Source organism: Pararge aegeria, chromosome 20, assembly GCF_905163445.1.
Source record: "Pararge aegeria chromosome 20, ilParAegt1.1, whole genome shotgun sequence".
NCBI classification, from domain to species: domain Eukaryota; kingdom Metazoa; phylum Arthropoda; class Insecta; order Lepidoptera; family Nymphalidae; genus Pararge; species Pararge aegeria.
Window position 1 is genome coordinate 7850287 of NC_053199.1, and position 18672 is coordinate 7868958.

Below are 18672 nucleotides of genomic sequence, written 5' to 3' on the forward strand. Positions count from 1 at the left end.
TCAACTGACATTAGTTTTTTTTCCTACGGCTTTGGATTCTTGTTCTTAAGTCTGACATTAGATAGACATTCTAAAGCAAGGAACAAGATCCATTAACATTTTATCTTATGTGGGTGTTTATATCCTCCTTGGTTCTAGCACTTTGTTGTTTGTATTCTTTTTTTTTTTTAAGTTTGTAATGGCGCGAGGAAATAAACACTACGTTATTTGTACATTAAAGACGACATTGTGTTAATATTCCCGTTGCTAAGAGATAGACAAAGTAAACTTTATGATTTTATAAATTTAATTTAACCATATGGAGTATAAATGTGACGTAAATTTTAATTAAAGCACTGGTCTGGAGGGAGGCTTTGGCCCAGTGGCGTGCACAGGGTTTACTCCAAGGCATATAAAGAACGCAGATGGCATTCAATTGAACAATCCTTCCTCTGAGTCTGAGTATTATGAAAATTTTAGCATAGGCATTCTGCGTCCGGTACGATGCCGGGTAGAAACCATAGGGGTATTGGTTTAATATAACTGTCGGACCTCTAACAGATAAGAGACTCCTTAGACTGTATAATCACTTACCCTTAGGGGAGATTGCAGTCAAGTTCTAACTTGTAGTGCAGGGTAGTTATTCTTTATATATATTACTAACTCTCTTTCCGCTTGCAAGACGTAGGGCTTATTAATCGTGGTGGTGTTCGGCGAGTACACCTCGCACTAGGTTACATGCGATGGTGAAAGCTCATCAAAATCTTTGTTTGTAGCCGAGTTTGGCATGGTCAACTCTTGCATCTCTGCTGCGAAATCCATGCGGTAGAATCCGTATGGCATGCCCAGAAGCTGATTTTAGCTGAAAGCATCGCTCAAGTTGTTGGTGATGTACAGTCTCAGTTCCGGGTGAACCATAATAAGGTACTTAAATTTTAAAATTAAAAAGTTTGACAATGATGGGAAAATTGAAGCATAAACAAGACGCTAAATACAACTAAACCAATTTATTCTATAGGAAATCTACATACTAAATAAAACAAGTTAATACTTTACACATTAGGATAGTAAGTTGTTTCAAACTTCTTTCTGGATTTTGGATATGGTCTGAGAACTTTAGGTATGTATGGTGGTAAATGGTCATCTAATCTTCTTTTAAATGGATTGATATCAAACTCAAACGGCCTTCTCCTAGCTTCAAAGAATCTAGTATTGAATTTTATTTTGTATATCTTTTCCCAATCATAAAGTTCAGGTAACAAGAAATGCTTTGGTCGATTTGCAACTAAATGTTTGTATCTAGATTCCAACCAGCAGCGTCTGTTATCATCTTCTATATCCGCTATAATCTGTTCTTCCTTGCCAAGATAAGGTTTCATTGCATGATCTCGTTCTTCTGGGGCATTTAAGTAAAATTGCACTAACATTTTTAGTACATCTTCATTTAGGCCTTTAACTTTTCCATTTTCAATAGTTTCATATAGCTCTAGAGGTTTTGTTCCAAAACAAACATTATGTTTTGGATTACTGTCAACTTCATCATTATGCATAACAATAGTATTTAATTGATAAGCATAAAAAGACACTAAATGTCCATCTGTCAGTACAGTTTGCGTGACCAGTGGATAGGTTAAGTCATTGAATGTTGTAAAACCCTGATAGCTAGCTTGTGCTAACAACCATCCAAAGCTAGCTTTGATAGCTTGACAATGCAATGCCTCCAAATTGTCTTCTGGCCCAAATGATTCACTCCTGTCAAGAATATGCCCTCGACCGTGAAAAGACATTAGACCAAATTCATCAAAATCACCTGGCCAGAACCCTGCAATATATTTTCAATTATTACTATACAGTTAAGCATTAATAAATTAACTCATTTAGTTATTATTGGTATAGATTACCAATCCACCCTGTGCCAGCGTGGTGAACGACGGCCTAAACCCTTCTAAATTGTGGGAAACCTGTGCCCTGTTGTTGGCCGGTAATATGTTGGTATTATGATATAGATTATCTTTGCAATAAAAACAAACAGAGCATGTAAAAAACCAAACTGCTTTTCAGAGAGAGATCTTGGATTTTTGGGTTGGGCCAAAAACGTCAACACAAACAAAAAACTAGGTTCATCAATTAAGTCTGGTAATTACTGTCCTAGAGTTAGGGTATGTGGTCTCATAAATGGGTAGTCCCGGGTTCGAATTCCGGTAGGAAAATTTATGTACTAGTAAAAATCTCGACTGTGGCTAGTTACCGGTTATTAGCGTAAGTACATATCGCGTAGAAATCGATTAGCAGTATGGGTTTAGTAGAAATGCCATATCCCTATCTAGTTAGCCCCATATATTGTTAGACTGCATAATCACTATTATTTTAAGGTGAGATTCAAATCAAGGGCTAACTAGAAGGATAAAAAAAATTATATATATATATATATATATACATATGTATTTATATTAACCTGGAATATTAGTTCCATGTCTGAATTCAGAAAAGTATCCAACACTCTCTGGAATGTGAGAAAACTTGGGAACCTTAAAATCTGGATTTTCCGCTTCGCTATGGTCTATTATTGGTTTCAAAGGCAGATGATTTCTTATAGTAAGTATTGGTGAACCTGTAAACACAAAAATGTATTGTATATTTTTGCATTATTATAACTATGCACATGATGATTTTGGTAAAGATTATTAATTTTTATTACATCGTTTCTAAACGCTATAAATTTAGAGACTCGCTATACCTACACACCGTTCAGTCAGTTCGATATTCATTCCAGATCTGTTTGAACTTAGGTATAAAAATTAAGAAGACCTTCCTGGTGCTGCCGCTCGCGGCAGGGGCAAGTTGTATATTTATAATTTCTGAATTTTCCCTGGTCCGGTCTACTGAGAGGTTTCAACCAAGGCTAGTTTCTACCCTACCGACAAAGACGTGACGCTAAGAGATTTAGGGTTCCGGTACGATATCGCCTAGAAACACACTAGAGGTATGAGTTTAATATACCCCTAACAAGTTAGTCTATTATCAACTAAAACTGCAACATCACTTACCTGCAAGTGAGATTGCAGTTAAGGGCTAGTAGCGGAATAAAAATATTAAAAAAAAACTATATGCAATGTGTTATTTGTCTAAAATATTAAAATCGATAAATCCAGTACTTTCAATTTTGCAAACAAAAGTCTTACCAAGTTCTGACACAAACAACCTCTACTCAGGGCTTACAGAAGATTAGGGAAATCCAATTGATTTTAATCATTAACAACACACAGACTTGATGTATCAAAGTGCTTATATTACTGCCTACAAATATAAGATAAAATACCTATATACTGCACCGGCCGATCAAGAGGTTGATCCAATCTCCCTTTATACCATTTCTGCTTTTTTCTCCATTTACGCACATCCCATGGTAGATCAACACTACCAATAAACCAAAATGCTTCATGACGGGGATCATAATCAACCTGAAAAATTTAAAAAATTTGTATGTCTGTAAAGAAAAAGTAAGTAAGTAAAGAGAGATAGATGCGTCACAAGCCAAACACTTAGACCACCATGGCTCTGTACTGTACCGCTTGTTTAGCGCTTTTTCTTGCTCAGGCGGAACGTGACAACGACTCATTCTTTTGCAGCTGGCATTCATTAATTTATAAGTTGATAACGTGTTACAACTCATTTAATTCTCATGTAGGAGATATTTCCATTAAAAAGTACAATCTTACCTGAGAAGATAAAATATGTGAAACTTTATCTGTCAAATTGTTTAATATAATTCTGTTGATTTGTTTCACAATGTTTTTTGTGTGTGCATCAGAGATTTGCTGTTTCTCAGGTTTATCCAATGATGTAACAATGTTACGTCTGCAAAAAATATTTAAGGTGTTTAACTAATAAAAACATTTGAGAGAATTAGTATATCCTTTCAGAGAGGGACCTTAGTCCATCACACTGCTCTACTTTGCATTGGCAGGCTTAGGTAATAGCCTCTTAAATTTAATCTCTCTTGCATTTCTTAAGTTAATCTTCTTTATAAAGGGATCAAGGTGTTTACTCAGAGCAAATATCAATATAAAAAATCATAAATGCATATAAATACATATATGCAATAAGAATTTATATATTGCATGTTTAACAGACATGCTTGAAACCAACATCTCTGTTAATGGTTAAAATTTCTCAAATTTCTAAATTAAGCCACAGGTCTTGTAACACGAGTGCTGAAATTATGATATGCCTTTGTATCAATCAAGTGACTGATAAAAAGAGCTTTCATTCCATAAATGAAATTTAGATATTCAGCATCCCTGATAAAATTGGTTTCCCTACAGTACAATGTCTTACTTATGTTTTTAAATTCATAGAATTATTTTATTTTTAAAATGGCTGCGCCCAAACTTAAGTTACATTATATAATTGAATTTATCATAATAATATTTAATGTAACATGTATTGTGCTGAATAAATTGAAATTGACTGTTAACCTAGAAAATCTTAAGATTTCGAAATTATCAGGGGTCTCTTGCTCTCTGTGGTACAGAAAAAGATTCTGACCACAAGTCTGTCACTAATTGCTTTGTGTTACTAGTGCACACTACATTTTTCTTATGTACAGCGAAATCAAAGCTTTTCCTTCCTCAAGTGAAAAGACAACACAACAAATATAATTAAAGTGCAAATAAACCTTAAAATTAAATATGTTATGTCCATTTGTCTTTGTCTATTAAACAAATAAATCTAAAAGTGAATTGCATAATATTTTTTAAAACAGTAACAAATATTATAGATATAGAACACCTACTCAACACCTTCGTTTTCAGTCGCTATACATTCTTCTATGCAAGACTTTATCTCTTGTACAATAGTATCTGCGATAGGACTTGATTTAGCATATATTTCAGGTAGTTTATCTATACTCTGGAAATGTGTTCTTGTATAGTGCTGAACCAGTGGCATAGCATTGAATGGTACTTTATTGTCGTTTAGTACAATACTTTGCCACCCGTAAAATCTCGGCATGTTCAAAGCTATCTGTTTTTCTTCGACGGTATTTATTTCTTGTATTTTTTTATGCAATGTTTGTCTTATGCGTAATTTTCTTGCTTCTAAACTCGTGTCTATTATTGGGGGATACACAGGAGCATCTGTGTATTCATTCTCTTCAAGTTGGAGAGCTTGACTATACCGCCGCGTAATAACCTTTTTAAGTTTAGGAAATGTTCTGTGAACACGGAGTAACTGCATTTTGTATTTTTACTGTAAAAGTTATTTACTATCAATAAAGAAATTAGAGACCACTTCGATGTTTGGATTTTATCATTTTAGGTTAACCACGGACTAATTCAATTCAATTCTTGTTTATGGCTTTTGTCTGTGCCAACTGAACCACGGACTAAATAAATCATCGAAGTAACTGTCAGTGTCACCATAGTTTATTTTTTAAATATTGCTTTACTACTTTAGGCTCTGGATTTTCTACGCCTAATCAGACCTTTATCAGAAAATTTGCACTTTGTAAAATTCACCTCACATTTGTAATATCGATTATATTTTCTTGCACACGCTCGTAAGCAATTTTCATAGTGGTTTAATCGAAACATGTTTTTCATACCTAGTGAAGATATACTAATTAGGTCTTAGTTACGAAATAAAGAGTTATTATTAATGTTAAATAGACGTCTATTTAGCTAGTTAGTCAAGCCACTAAGTAGTCAGAAGTAAATAAAGCGCACAAATGAGGCAACATTATTTGGACGCCAATTCAAGGTTATGGCTGATGCAACAATTTGTAAGCTCTATGCATTTTCTTGACCACAGATGAATAGCCTAAAATATTACTCTGATGTAGATGGTTGTGGTGCCATTTCCGGCATTTCCCACGTTATACGGTAAAAATGGTTCCAATACAACTCATATCATCTTTTTAGTAAAAATCTTGTGTGGGTCTCGTTATCCGACTTGAATCTTTTGAAGTCTTTTTCTGTGGGTTCCAGTTTTTATGGATATTGTAGGCCCACAAAATATAATATAAACATTGATAGTGACAAAGTGATGATTTCTAAATTTCAGGGGGGGTTAAGTCGTGTTGCTATTGAAAATATATCTTAACGTAAAAAGTGCAACCTTTCCGATACTTTTTTATATCGATGTACTGAAAAATAAATATCGCTAAAATATTGATATTTTTCTCGTCATAAATATAGTTCAGCCGCGAACGAAAATTGCGATATAGCTCGTTATTTTGTTAGTCAGATTAAATAAATATTGTAGGCAACATTCTTTCGCTATAGTGTAAATTAAAATTGTTACTGGTCTGTGATTGCCTTCTCCCCATCTGCCAAATTGCTCTATCCGTGATAACCAAAGATTTGTTAAAAAAGGTTTTGGTGACTGGTTCATAGCATTGACAAAGATTTAAAGCAATAAAATGGATGAAGACTTGATATTTGATCCGTCTTTAAAAAAGAAAAAGAAGAAGAAGACTGGATTTGACATAGACGCTGCGCTTGCTGGAGAGCAAGGTGAAACCACGAGTACCGAAGCGCCTGCCGAGTCCGGTGACGTCGACGTACCAGAGGACGACAACCTCGACTTAGACAATTTTGGTAAAAAGAAGAAGAAGAAAAAGAAGACCTTCTTCAATTTAGATGAGTTAGAAAATGCGTTGCCTGAGACGAAGGATGAAAAACCGCCTGCCGAAGAACCCGAGCAGCAAGAAGAAGAAATGGTCGATGACTTAGATTTGGATATAGATTTCAGTAGAAAGAAGAAAAAAAAGAAGAAAACCATAGATGAACTGGTCATGGAGGACGATCTTAAGGGCGAAGATCAAGAGAAAGAGGATGATATGCATGGTGACTGGATCGGCAGCGATCGCGACTACTCATACGATGAACTTCTCGAGCGTGTGTTTGACATTATGAGGGAGAAAAATCCCAGCATGGTGTCAGGCAAGAAACAAAAATTCATTATGAGGCCACCCCAAGTGGTAAGAATTGGTACGAAGAAAACATCTTTTGCAAACTTCACTGAAATATGCAAAACACTTCACCGGCAACCTAAACATTTATTAGACTTTTTGCTGGCCGAATTGGGTACAAGCGGCTCTGTTGACGGTAATAGTCAGCTCATCATTAAGGGACGTTTCCAACAGAAACAAATAGAAAACGTTTTGAGAAGATACATCAAAGAATATGTAACTTGTCACACCTGCAGATCCCCTGATACAATTTTGCAAAAGGACACCCGGTTATTCTTCCTTCAATGTGAGACATGTGGATCTCGTTGCTCAGTGGCCAGTATTAAATCTGGTTTCCAGGCTGTCACTGGAAAACGAGCCGCTATGCGTGCAAAGACTGCATAGATTAGTGTTTAGTGATATTCAATTTTACAAATCGAGGATGTGGGGTACATGCAGGAAATTTGCCATTCTTTGTGGATCATGCATAATAGATTTTGTAATATATAGTTTACATTACAGATTTTTTCAGCTGTTAATCAGGTGATGCTGAAATTTTCCTAAATGTTGTGCTTGGGATACAAGTTTACTTGTATTTATTGTTTGATATTTCGGTTATGAATCACGCAAAAGGATTCTAGGATTGAATATGTAATATACTCAGTTGATATACATATATTACTGTTAATTTAGGTTATAAAAGATAGAGTATATTATACTTTTAACATCCTTTATTTTTATTACCCTATTAGTGCTCAAATTACTATGTGGCTGGACTAACATGAAGTAGAAATTCTGGATGTACCCTAAAATAACCCCTATATTTATGTATAGCTCACTAATGTAATATTCTCATTGATACACAATGTTTTTAAGAAGTTGTTTTATTTTATCACCCACTTGACCATATGTTAACTATAAAACTCTGAATGAGTGGCACTTTTATAGTTCAGGAGAATGCAGATTGCATACTTTGGACATATAATGGGTCTCAGATATCACATACCAAGTAGTAATGGCAAAAGAGGCAGAAGAAGAGTCTTAGCATCAGAATGCCCAACTCCAAACAGGTAATGTGCCAGGAGATTAACTTTTTGGTTTCTGACCTTTACTCTTCATATAAAATATGTACTCCACTCACATGCACACCAACAAATTAGCCCTGTCTTGGTGGCATTAAGAATGCAGTAATTTTGTAAGGAATAAATAGTGAAGATTGGAAAGGATTGAAGGAGGCCTTTGCCAAAGGGCACACAGATTAGTTTGCTATAATTATGAAACATTTAAATATAAATTGTGTAATCTGAAAATGGCTTAAAATATTTTTTTTTTCAGAATATCTATTCTCTTTTCCTTAAGGCTATCTACTACTTTCTGCCTTTCTTCTTGTACATAAAAAATAAGCTATGAAGGTGTTAGTGTCCCACCACCTGCATTAAAGAAACTCAGTAGCTCTTGGTTCCAAGACCCTCTCCCATGAGCACAAGGCTCAGTAGTAGGGACATGACAATAGGTTGATGATGATAAAACTACCTCAACTTAACTACCTAGTTTCCATGAAAAAATTGTAAAGCAGAAATTCAGTACTGAATAGTAATAATAAACAAAGTAAAACATAAATATAAATTTATTTAAACATAACAATCTATAAAATATAAAAATATGAATATATCAACATGATAATGCTTAGGTATGTCAAGATATAAATTTTAGTTTGGACGTATAATCTGTTGCTCATAATCGGGTTGCACAGCCTTGTGCAGGCTGTTAGCATACAAATCTAATCTTTGGGTCATTGTAAAACCCCATTTATCTTTAATTTGTCGGCACAAATTTAAGTCTAACTGTGCAATTAACAATCCATCTTTCACCCTTGACAAACCTGGAGTTCTACTGCCGTCAGGAGCAGTTACATAGCTGGATCCATAAAAATGACCAAATTCTTTATGGGCTGGTTTTCCATCCCCAGATGTGAACTCATTAGGGTATTGCTCAGTGCCCACTCGGTTGATAGCACAGGTATAGTAGCTATTAGCAATAGCAGCATTGCGAGCCTCAACACCCCATAAATGCTCACTGAGGCCAGAAACTGTTGCAGAGGGGTTGAATACAATTTCTGCACCATTAACACCAAACATTAACCAGTTCAAAGGGTGATGTCTCCCATAACAAATATTTATAGCAATTTTACCAAACTTTGTTTGAAACACAGGATGGCCAGTGTTACCTTCAAAATAATATGTTGATTCATTGAAGTCACCTACTCTGGGTATATGGTTTTTTCTATGTTTACCAATAACTTTACCACAATCATTAATAACAACAGCAGTGTTCCATATTGTATCACCATGTGCCTCATCTCGCTCTAGAATTGGTGATATAATTACCATACCATGTTTTACAGCAAGTTCTTTAAGGAATTGTACACTTTCACCATCTGTAGCAGACTCAGCAAACTCACACCATGGTGTCTTTTCTCTTGTACAAAATACAAATGGCATACTCCAAGCTTCTTGCAAGCACACAATATTAACACCCTCGCATGCAGCAGCATTTATTATCTTTAGTATTTTATTGAAAATCCCCTGTTTTTGCTCACGAATTGGTTTATTAGTAGGAGTAGCAATCGAGTTTTGAATTATACCTACTCGAACAATGCGTGGACTCCTGGTTTCCTCCTTTTGAGCTGGGAAATCATATGCAGCAATTTCAAAGTTGTTATGGTCCGCAGATTCAATGTTTTCTGTTTTAATGGCTAGTGAATGTTTATCTTTTCTGCCATAGTAAATTCTGTTGAATTCGTCTAAATCTGAATCTGATAAAGAATGCGACACCAATGAATCTATGCTCACTATTTCATTGGAAGCTGCCATAGTACCTGCTTATAATTATTATTATTGAATAAACGATAAGGTTTAAAATTTGATTTTCAGAATCTTTTTCTTTTTCCTACAATTGATTTTCGAAATACGCGATATTGCACATTACATATCTCAACTGATTTAAAATTGCACTAGGTGTAGAAAGGTAAATTAAACCTGTTGTTACTGACCTAAATTATTTATGTAGGTACCTACACAGTTTAGTTGTAATTAGTAATCTTTGGCTGTTGTTGATAAGTGATAACAACAATTGACACTTTGCGGTTGATAAAGCAAACCATAGAGGAAAGACCATATCGGTCAGGTTCTTTTAATCATACCTCTTAATGGTTTTTGTTATAAGTTTTCAATGATTGAAGGGTTTTTTATTTCTACTTGAATATATTGTTACTATTAATTAATTAAATTAAAAAACTCTTACAACTAAGTCTAGGACCTTGGCCTGGGTCATAGAGCATAATAATGCTGGCAAGCTATCACCATTCACCATAGATTTGTTGGTTGGTTGACACAGATTAATGATAAATTACCTGTATTACAGTGTGTTCACAGCAGATTATATCTGGGGCAGTCCAGTTGCAGTACATTATTTATTTATTTACTGGTCTCTGTGCAGCACAGGATTGCAGCAGTTCACTGTTGTAGTCTTGTTTTGTGCCTTTAGCTTTCCGCTATTATAATTACCTGTTTATATACAATTCACAACACAATTATCATGCCCAGGGTAATGTTGTAATTTTCAAACAACATTTCCGTAATTAGATCTTTTTCAAAATGAATGTCTTACCAGCGCAACCTATTGGGATACAAAGCACAGCAGGTGCTGTGCCCATACGAAATGAAAAAGGTAAGGTAAATACTAAGATTTCTGGCTGGGCGAAATATTATGATGCCCTTCCCCACCTACGTTTTATTGGTGGATCAACTGCTTCACTAACTGTTTGTACGTGGTTAATTAGGAGTATTGGATTAACATCGCAATCACTGATGCAGGGTCCCCTTGTTATTCGGTTATTCATAGAAAGGGGAATGTAACTTAAATATAGTTTAGTATATTTATTTGTCATAGGCTATGTTGACAAATAAATTTATCTCCTAATAATTAACTTGTAATTACAGGTGAAATTTCTATGCAAAAAGTGAAAGTACAAAGATATATATCAGGCAAGAAACCAGATTATGCTCAAGGTGTGTCCTCATCTGAGGAATCTGATGCTGAGGATTTTATAGAACAGCAAAGACCAGAGAAGAGGCATCAGATTGCTCAAATTGTCAGTCGAAAAGAAGAGCCCCCAAGTGATTCAGAAAATGAAGTAAGATGTTTTCAGCTTTTATCATTATTGTTACAATATATCATAGCAGTTTCAATCAGTATTTTAAAAAGCATTTCAGTCACCAACAGGCCTTCAGGTTAGTGCCACTGGTACGGCTCCCCGCTAGATCACTCCCCAGGACGCCTAGGTCACCAAGTGATTCAGGGAGTGATGCTGGGGAGCCAAGGTATGCTGCCCGTTGCTCTGCTACTCCTCTACATCGGAGCTTACGTGTGTTGGTGTTTTATCTGCCTCCATGCATGCTCTGCACAGTGGACTGTCGGTTATACCTAAAATGAAAAGGTGTTTGTTTAATTGGCAATGCCCTGTTATCATGCTTACTACCATCCTAAGTTGAGGTCTTCAAGTTTTTTTAACCTGTAATATCAAAAGCAGATATTTGAAAATGCAAGTATATTTTAATCTAGTATTTTTTAAAGTATGGATCTGAAGGTCATTTTGATTTCTGAATAAGGAAGATAAGGGAATTGCTAGATATTGAGTTTCTCTTTCATTTCTAGCTCCGGTTCTGGATCCTAGTGATAAGTGGAGGTGCATACTAAGATGTTAGCAGGCTAGCTTGTTGGGTTTAGTACAGTTAAATTAAACCTGGTATGGGTTTAATTTAACTGCCTAATTGGTTTATATGCTAACTTAGCTTAGCTGCTTTGCCGGCAAGCTGGTAACCAGCCAAGGCCATAGCCTTTCTCCAGGTCAGATCAGAGAAAATTATAATTTTCAAATAGCCCCTCGCTGGGGTTCAAACTTGGGCTAATGAACCACCACTCAAACAACCACAGGGCTCACCACTGTGAGATTGAGGTTAACATAGTTTTACTAACTGGGAGAATTAGCATAGCTACAAATGAACCTGCATATAATTCTCACTTATCAGACTTATTAGCTAGTTTCATAAAGTTTTTGCCTAAAACTTGTGATTTTATGTTTGTAATCTAACTTGAACCATGTGAAATATGAAGACAGAAGAAATTGTACATTTTCACTTAAGTGTCAAGAATAAAATTGTTACTGTGGAGGCACCTATTGATAAATTTGCAGCTATGTACCAAGGAATATGGTTATAGGTTGATGATCCTCGCCTGCGTCGTTTACGTGATGCAGCGCATTCACCGCAGCGGCGTGCAGAGCACAAGCCCGAGATCATTGATGCTGAGCCAGAGCCGGAGTCGGAATCCAGTGAGGAAGAAGCTAAGCACAGCTCTGAAAGTGAAGATGACTTGGATGAAGAAGAAATTGAGAGACGCAGACAGGCTGTAAAAGCTAAACTCGCTGCTAGGTAACTTGCTGCTTGTAATATCAGGTTTAAACCTTACCTTTTTTGGTATTTTTTAATATCTATGAATTATTTAGCTTAATCCTATTGTATTTTATTGTTATGTGATTATTTCATCATACCAATTGTTGCACTATCTTAACATGATTATTTTAGGATGAGACTACAATTCTTAGCTTAGTTTACAATAATGCTTACGTCAAATGAGCATTGTTCTTAGGAGATACAATAATAGGTCCCTAATCATTTTACACAAAAATCACATTATAATAATTTTATAGGTTATAAATAAAGGTTTTCGTAGCAATATTGATGGGTTTATTATCGATTTCATATTTGCATAATACAGTAAGAGAGTATTTTTAGAAAACTACGGAAATTTCACTTGTGCCACACTTCCCTGCACCATTCTTGTTTTAATTTATCTTCATTTTCCACCAGCTGAACCTGTTTTTGTACAATAGTGTTTTTTGGGACACATCATTAACAGGATAATGTTAGGCTAATAGGTATTTGCACTTTTTTTTTTACCGAATTTCAATAATCGCACTGATTAAATCTTCTCTGGACATCCACGAATATTTTAAGACTTGGTCTAGCCGTGCACGAGTTTTAGTGAGACTAATGATCTGCGTTGAATTTTTATATATATATCACTATTTTTATATATCGATCACTATTAGTGATTGGTATAGATTAATGGAACAGGTGTGTTGTTAAAATAATAAGCACATAACACTTGGTAATGTATTTGTGATGTCATAAATCCTGCGATAATTTAATTTGACTTAAAACATGTTAAACAGGCATCAAATAAAATAACTTTGAACACATATCACAATATAACAAATCACTTAGATTTTACCTGAACTTAAGCTTTTGTGATAGTTAAACTTAATTTTTTTTAGGGAAGCAGAAAAAGAAGTTCTTGGCAGAGATGATGACGAGGAAATGTTAGATGGTGATAAAGAAGAAAGTGGTTCATCTGATACAGAATATACAGACAGTGAAGAAGATACTGGACCAAGAGTGAAGCCTGTTTTCGTTAGAGCGTCAGAGAGAATGACAGTAGCGGAAAGAGAGCGCAAGATGAAGCAACAGAAAAAAGAAGAGTCTGAAGCAAGAAAGGAGAAAGAGGATAAGAGGCGGGAAGCTTTAAAGTTAGTTGAAGAAACCATTCGGTCTGAACAGAGAAATACACAGGTTAGTAGAAGTTGTCTGTAGGCACTTTTGTTCTTTTTTTAACGTATTGCACATTAAAATTATGGTTCTGTATTCTTAGTAAGTCAATGGTATGCTTGCAATCGATGAGTATGGAAACTTCAGGATAAAATGGAACTTATCTTAATTGATTTAATGTTCAAAATCTGCTGCAGTTCTACGGTTTAGTGCTTTTGATAGAATATATTTTGTAACGTTGAAATCATTAGTACCGAATTAACGAATCTATAAATAATCAGTGACATTAAAGTTTATTGGTTAAGGTTAGGGACGATGGCGGTTGCGATATACGAAACGCTACTGTTAATGTAGCGAGGGAGTATGGTGTAAGTGTTTAGTCGTTAAGAAAAGTTATAGTAACGTTCTAATTCCAGGCTGAACACAAGGAGGGCAACATCAATGATGTATGCACTGATGATGAAAATGACGAGTTAGAATACGAGGCATGGAAGCTTCGCGAAATGAAACGGATTAAACGGGACAAGGAAGAAAGGGAGGCGTAAGTTGTTTAAGTTATTTTATTTTAATTAGCGGTTTTGTAAAGAAGGTTTTATCAAACTTAGTTGTTAGTTAAATTATACTTACATATGTATAGTACATATTTCTTAAGAATACATTTTTTTAGTAAATATCAAGAATAGTGAGCTTTAAAAGCATTCAATCTATTGTTATCATAATGGCGGGGAAAAATAAAAACGTATACCTTTGAAGTATTTTAAATATTAGGCATGGAGGCAAATGTGCAATAATTACCTCAAGCTGTCTAATTTGAGCGAACTCTGTTTGTAGTCAGAAAATCAAAAAACCTGCGACTTATCAATCTCAGTATCCAGATAATAACATTTGCCTACCACCACACTCGGCGCAACTCAAGTGGTCACTTTACATAACACCAAAATGTTGAAAAGTTTTCTTTATGTAGGTATATCATAATAGTTTGGTTTACATATTTATTTCATTTCTGTCTGGTTTGAGTGAAAATTATCTGCGAAGGCTACCAAGGCAAAACATATACCTAACCTAACCTAACAATGTTGTAATAGGATATTTTTCTTGTATTACAGTGTAGAAAAGGAGCTCTTGACAATTGAACGCATGCGCAATATGACAGAAGAAGAGCGACGTATTGAGCAGCGTCTTAACCCTAAGGTCGTCACTAACAAGTCTATGAAGGGCAAATACAAGTTTTTACAGAAGTATTATCACAGGTAATTACGTATTTTTTTATTATTGTATGTCATTCTATTCACTATCTTTATAGTAGTTTGTTTAACATTCAAAAGAGAGTTGTTACAGAAACAAATGAGAGTGTAAAGCAAAAAGCCTTTTGGAACAATAATTGTTCTCTTTAATTTTGCTATTTTTTTTTATGTTCCCAAACAATATGGAGGTTCCCGAGATATTTATTTATATAGAAATCGTGAGAATCTACTAAATGTGACGTTTGGAGTCATATTTTCCCTTCATCATAACTTCATGTAACAACTGTCAACGTGAACAACACTGACTGCTTCTTGTTTGAATGCAATCTACAAATGGCAGTCTGACATATGCCAAAACATAGCGCCACAGATTACGTTTAGTAATACGCCATAGTAAAAAAGGCCTTTTTTGTAATAAATTATTATTATTTTAAAATTGCATTAAATTATATTACAAAATCATAAAATGACATTTAATTTAATGTGCAACAAAGCAAGTATTGTTTGTTACCATTTTGCGGATGTCCTCTTAGATAGAAGATTTGATTTTTACGACTAATGGTTCATGAAGGACACTTTATATTGGGAGACGATAAACTGCAAGAAGTCTGAGTGAATCAGATGTGCACATGTTTATACGGTTGGCTTTAAAATTTTTAAGGGTATCTCCTTAGTTGAGGAGTGAGAAAAAAGAACCAATGTTTCGATTGAAAAAAGGGACAATGACGAATCTGAGTAAAACAGTTGTAATAGTACGTTTTTTAAATTCTATTTTATTTTCAGAGGTGCATATTATTTGGATAAAGAAGAAGAGGTGTTCAAGCAAGATTTCTCAGGGCCTACTTTGGACGATCACTTTGATAAGACTGTTTTACCAAAGGTTCGTAATATTTTCTTTGACCTCCACTTAAGTGGTAAGTGTTGTTTATATCATTATCAGTCTCTAGAAGAGAGCGAGGAAGATCTGCGAGTTAGACCCTTACACATCGCTTGATTTTTATAACATTTTAGTGATCACAACCTGGGCTAATAGCTTAACTTGCTGTCTTAAAGATTTGGGTGAAATGAAGCTAATTTCATAACTCCAGACTGATAATTTCTTTAGTGAAGTTCTAGACAAAAATAATAATCATGTTTATATCAATGATAGACTTAATGCTGGCCATGGGTCTTTTTAGGAATAACTACGTGCCGTTTGGGACCTTGGAAATTGAAACACCTAAAGCTTAAAAATATTTTGCCCGAATTTAAAACCGCGATCTCGCGAACATGCAATTTTTTTATTAGACCAACGAGACTATATAGATTAGCTATTCATAGCTTAATTAAAAAAAACTTATCTCCAGGCCAGTACTGAAAATTTCTTAAAAGAATAACTTATCATTTTAACGCAGAAGGAAATTTTTTCCGTTTTATGCTATCTTCTTTCTAAACGGGCTTTTGCACGCCAATGCCTATTTATCTGAATCTAACCATCATGAACTTCCTAAAAGTTAAATCCTTTGCTTGACCGTAACTTTGCCCTCAGGTGATGCAAGTGAAGAAGTTCGGCAGATCAGGTCGAACAAAGTACACCCATCTGGTTGACCAAGATACTACAGAGTTCGACTCCGCATGGACCAACGAGAACTCTGCCACCAGGCTAGCGAACTTCCGCGGGGGTATGAAACAGGTGTTCGAGAAGCCAACTGCCAAGCGAAAACATACTGTTTAATATATAAAGTTGTAAATAAATACTGAAACTACGGACAACGAAAACAGATAATTTAAGAAATCAAAAAAAATATAGTAGATTTCAGTACATGCGTGTCTATTGTGAGAGTTCCTACCAATTCGATCGCTTGGACTATATGGAATCAAACTCTTTCGATCTCTATCTAGTGACATTAAGTTTCCCAATATTGTAACTAGATGGCGCTCTTGCGATTCTATACTAATCGTAGTTAAGTAATAGCTAGTTAACTAAACCGAAAGAATATACTATGGAAAATCTTACACACGGCACTGTGTCCTTTTTCTCTAGCTAGCGAATCAGATATCAGTAAAAGCTTCTGTACATTAATTATCTCTCTTTGTTGGCCTTAGTATTTTGAATTTGGTACTTCATTTGGTTTTTTATTAACAGTTTATTCCGGAATGTGCGGCTAGTTACCACCCTACCGACATAGACGTGCCACTAAGCGTTATAGTGTTCCGGTACGATGTCGCGTAGAAACCGATTAGGGGTATGACTACTGTACAGGGAGTACGGTAGTCATACCCCTAACCGGCTGGCCCACAACATCTTAGACTGCATTATAACTTTCCACCAGGTGTGATTGCAGTCAAGGGCTAACTTGTAGTGAAATAAAAAATAAATAAAAAAATGTGTGTGAATGTTAATCCTTATAGTTACAACCGCGTAACTATTTGAGATTGCGTGCTCAGAAGTTCCGCCAAGATGTGTGACCAAGAGCTGGAATATGCAAAAATCGCCTCATGTGAGACCGAACCACGGCTTAGGCCACGATTTTTAAGAGTTGGTCTTATTAACTCCAGAAGTTAAAAATCAATGTAATCCAAATTTCAGGTGACAGATAGAACTTTACCATAATTATGTCTGCCGTAAGGGGGTTTTGGATTACATTGAATATTAATTTGGGGCGTAAGTAACGCTAAGCCGGCTCGTTAGCTGTAAATATTGGATTCTCCAATTAACTGCACTCGTCTAGTGGACCAAGGACTACTATGAAATAACGTACTCGTCGAGAACTTGCGTGCCCAACATGCTAGTAAACTTCTACGGCGGTATAAAGCAGGTGTTCGAGAAGCCCACTAAATGTATTGGGTAAGGTGTTTTTTCACGATCTTGTATTTGAAAGGGGCTGTCAGTTAAAGTAAGATAAAACGCTGTAACTATTCCAGCGTTATGTCGCGTATATTTGCACGTGTATCGCGAGTCAGATGTTACGCAACGATTGTCGGTTTAGAGTGCACTTCGGCAGATCAGGTCGAACGAAACATAGTCATCAAGATATTACGGAGTTTGACTGCATGGAGAAATAACTCTGCTACGAGGCTGGCGCATTTCTACGAAGGTATGAACGTATTAAAAAATCCCACCGCTAAACAGAAACGGGTAGTAGGCGTGAAACTTTATTTCGTATCTCTTAATTTGTATGTTTCCAATTTATCTTATGAAGAAAATGTGAATTCGGAGGTTGTCGCAATGGTTGCACGAGAAATATTGTGCAAGAAGGACGGACAGACCTTCTGTATGTAAGCACCTGATGTTCTGGAACATTTTAATTTCCTAATGCGCCTCACACGAGGCTATACTTGAAAAGGAGGTATAATAATAAATAAATAGATACACTAACAGGTAGCTTTTTAATCAACTTTTTGCTACTAGCCACCTATCATGGTTCAATTTGTTAAATTTCATTACTATAATTTGTCTTACTAGTACCTATATAATGAGTATTAAATAGTGAGTGAACTAACCACCCAGCAGGGTAACGATTGCGTGCCATTGAAAGGAACGCAATATGCGCTCAACTTTGCTTGCATGCCGATACTTCCAATGAGTATACAAAGAACATAACGCACATAAACACTTATTATGCTAATAGCTAATTCCTAAGGAATCAAGGAAAACATTGATTTTGAGACCAAGATAGATATAAATAAGGACAAACTAATTATTAAAAAAAGAGTTCGAGCGCTTATGTTTCAAAACAATAATTTTTGAACATTCTAGAGCTAATGTTCCTAGGTAAGCCTTTTAGTTTCGAGTTAATTTCGATACAAGCTGCTATCTAACGCTTTAGCCCCTTTGGGAAGGATTTTC

General features: G+C 35.4%; 4 protein-coding genes across 4 annotated transcripts; 2 read left to right on the forward strand and 2 right to left on the reverse strand.

Annotated features, from left to right (window-relative positions):
- Positions 1-971: 971 nt before the first annotated feature.
- On the reverse strand, positions 972-5314 carry LOC120632745 (28S ribosomal protein S30, mitochondrial). The gene is made up of 5 exons (XM_039902732.1): positions 4775-5314; positions 3699-3837; positions 3299-3440; positions 2435-2590; positions 972-1801 (listed from the first exon to the last, which is right to left on the reverse strand). Exons 1-5 carry the CDS (start codon positions 5215-5217, stop codon positions 1032-1034), a joined length of 1650 nt encoding a protein of 549 aa, XP_039758666.1. The 5' UTR covers positions 5218-5314; the 3' UTR covers positions 972-1031.
- Positions 5315-6276: 962 nt separating this feature from the next.
- LOC120632750 (eukaryotic translation initiation factor 2 subunit 2) lies at positions 6277-7806 on the forward strand. Its single transcript, XM_039902740.1, has one exon. The coding sequence runs from the start codon at positions 6401-6403 to the stop codon at positions 7334-7336; it is 936 nt and encodes a 311-aa protein (XP_039758674.1). The 5' UTR covers positions 6277-6400; the 3' UTR covers positions 7337-7806.
- Positions 7807-8540: 734 nt separating this feature from the next.
- Positions 8541-10042, reverse strand: LOC120632794 (beta-ureidopropionase-like). The gene is made up of 2 exons (XM_039902802.1): positions 9984-10042; positions 8541-9809 (listed from the first exon to the last, which is right to left on the reverse strand). Exon 2 carries the CDS (start codon positions 9802-9804, stop codon positions 8641-8643), a length of 1164 nt encoding a protein of 387 aa, XP_039758736.1. The 5' UTR covers positions 9805-9809; positions 9984-10042; the 3' UTR covers positions 8541-8640.
- A 545-nt stretch (positions 10043-10587) lies between these two features.
- Positions 10588-16949, forward strand: LOC120632703 (microfibrillar-associated protein 1). Its single transcript, XM_039902676.1, has 8 exons — positions 10588-10660; positions 10933-11126; positions 12212-12423; positions 13329-13623; positions 14016-14140; positions 14706-14849; positions 15627-15723; positions 16372-16949. The coding sequence occupies exons 1-8, from the start codon at positions 10588-10590 to the stop codon at positions 16555-16557; spliced, it is 1326 nt and encodes a 441-aa protein (XP_039758610.1). The 3' UTR covers positions 16558-16949.
- Positions 16950-18672: the final 1723 nt, after the last annotated feature.

Coding starts and splice junctions, on each gene's coding strand:
- LOC120632745 (XM_039902732.1), bottom strand. CDS start 5,217: ATGCAGTTACTCCGTGTTCACAGAACATTTCCTAAACTTAAAAAGGTT. Junction 3,441..3,698: donor CACATATTTTATCTTCTCAG/GTAAGATTGTAC, acceptor TAAATTTTTCAG/GTTGATTATGATCCCCGTCA. Junction 2,591..3,298: donor TCGGCCGGTGCAGTATATAG/GTATTTTATCTT, acceptor TTGTGTTTACAG/GTTCACCAATACTTACTATA.
- LOC120632750 (XM_039902740.1), top strand. CDS start 6,401: ATGGATGAAGACTTGATATTTGATCCGTCTTTAAAAAAGAAAAAGAAG.
- LOC120632794 (XM_039902802.1), bottom strand. CDS start 9,804: ATGGCAGCTTCCAATGAAATAGTGAGCATAGATTCATTGGTGTCGCAT.
- LOC120632703 (XM_039902676.1), top strand. CDS start 10,588: ATGAATGTCTTACCAGCGCAACCTATTGGGATACAAAGCACAGCAGGT. Junction 14,141..14,705: donor GACAAGGAAGAAAGGGAGGC/GTAAGTTGTTTA, acceptor CTTGTATTACAG/TGTAGAAAAGGAGCTCTTGA. Junction 15,724..16,371: donor ATAAGACTGTTTTACCAAAG/GTTCGTAATATT, acceptor CTTTGCCCTCAG/GTGATGCAAGTGAAGAAGTT.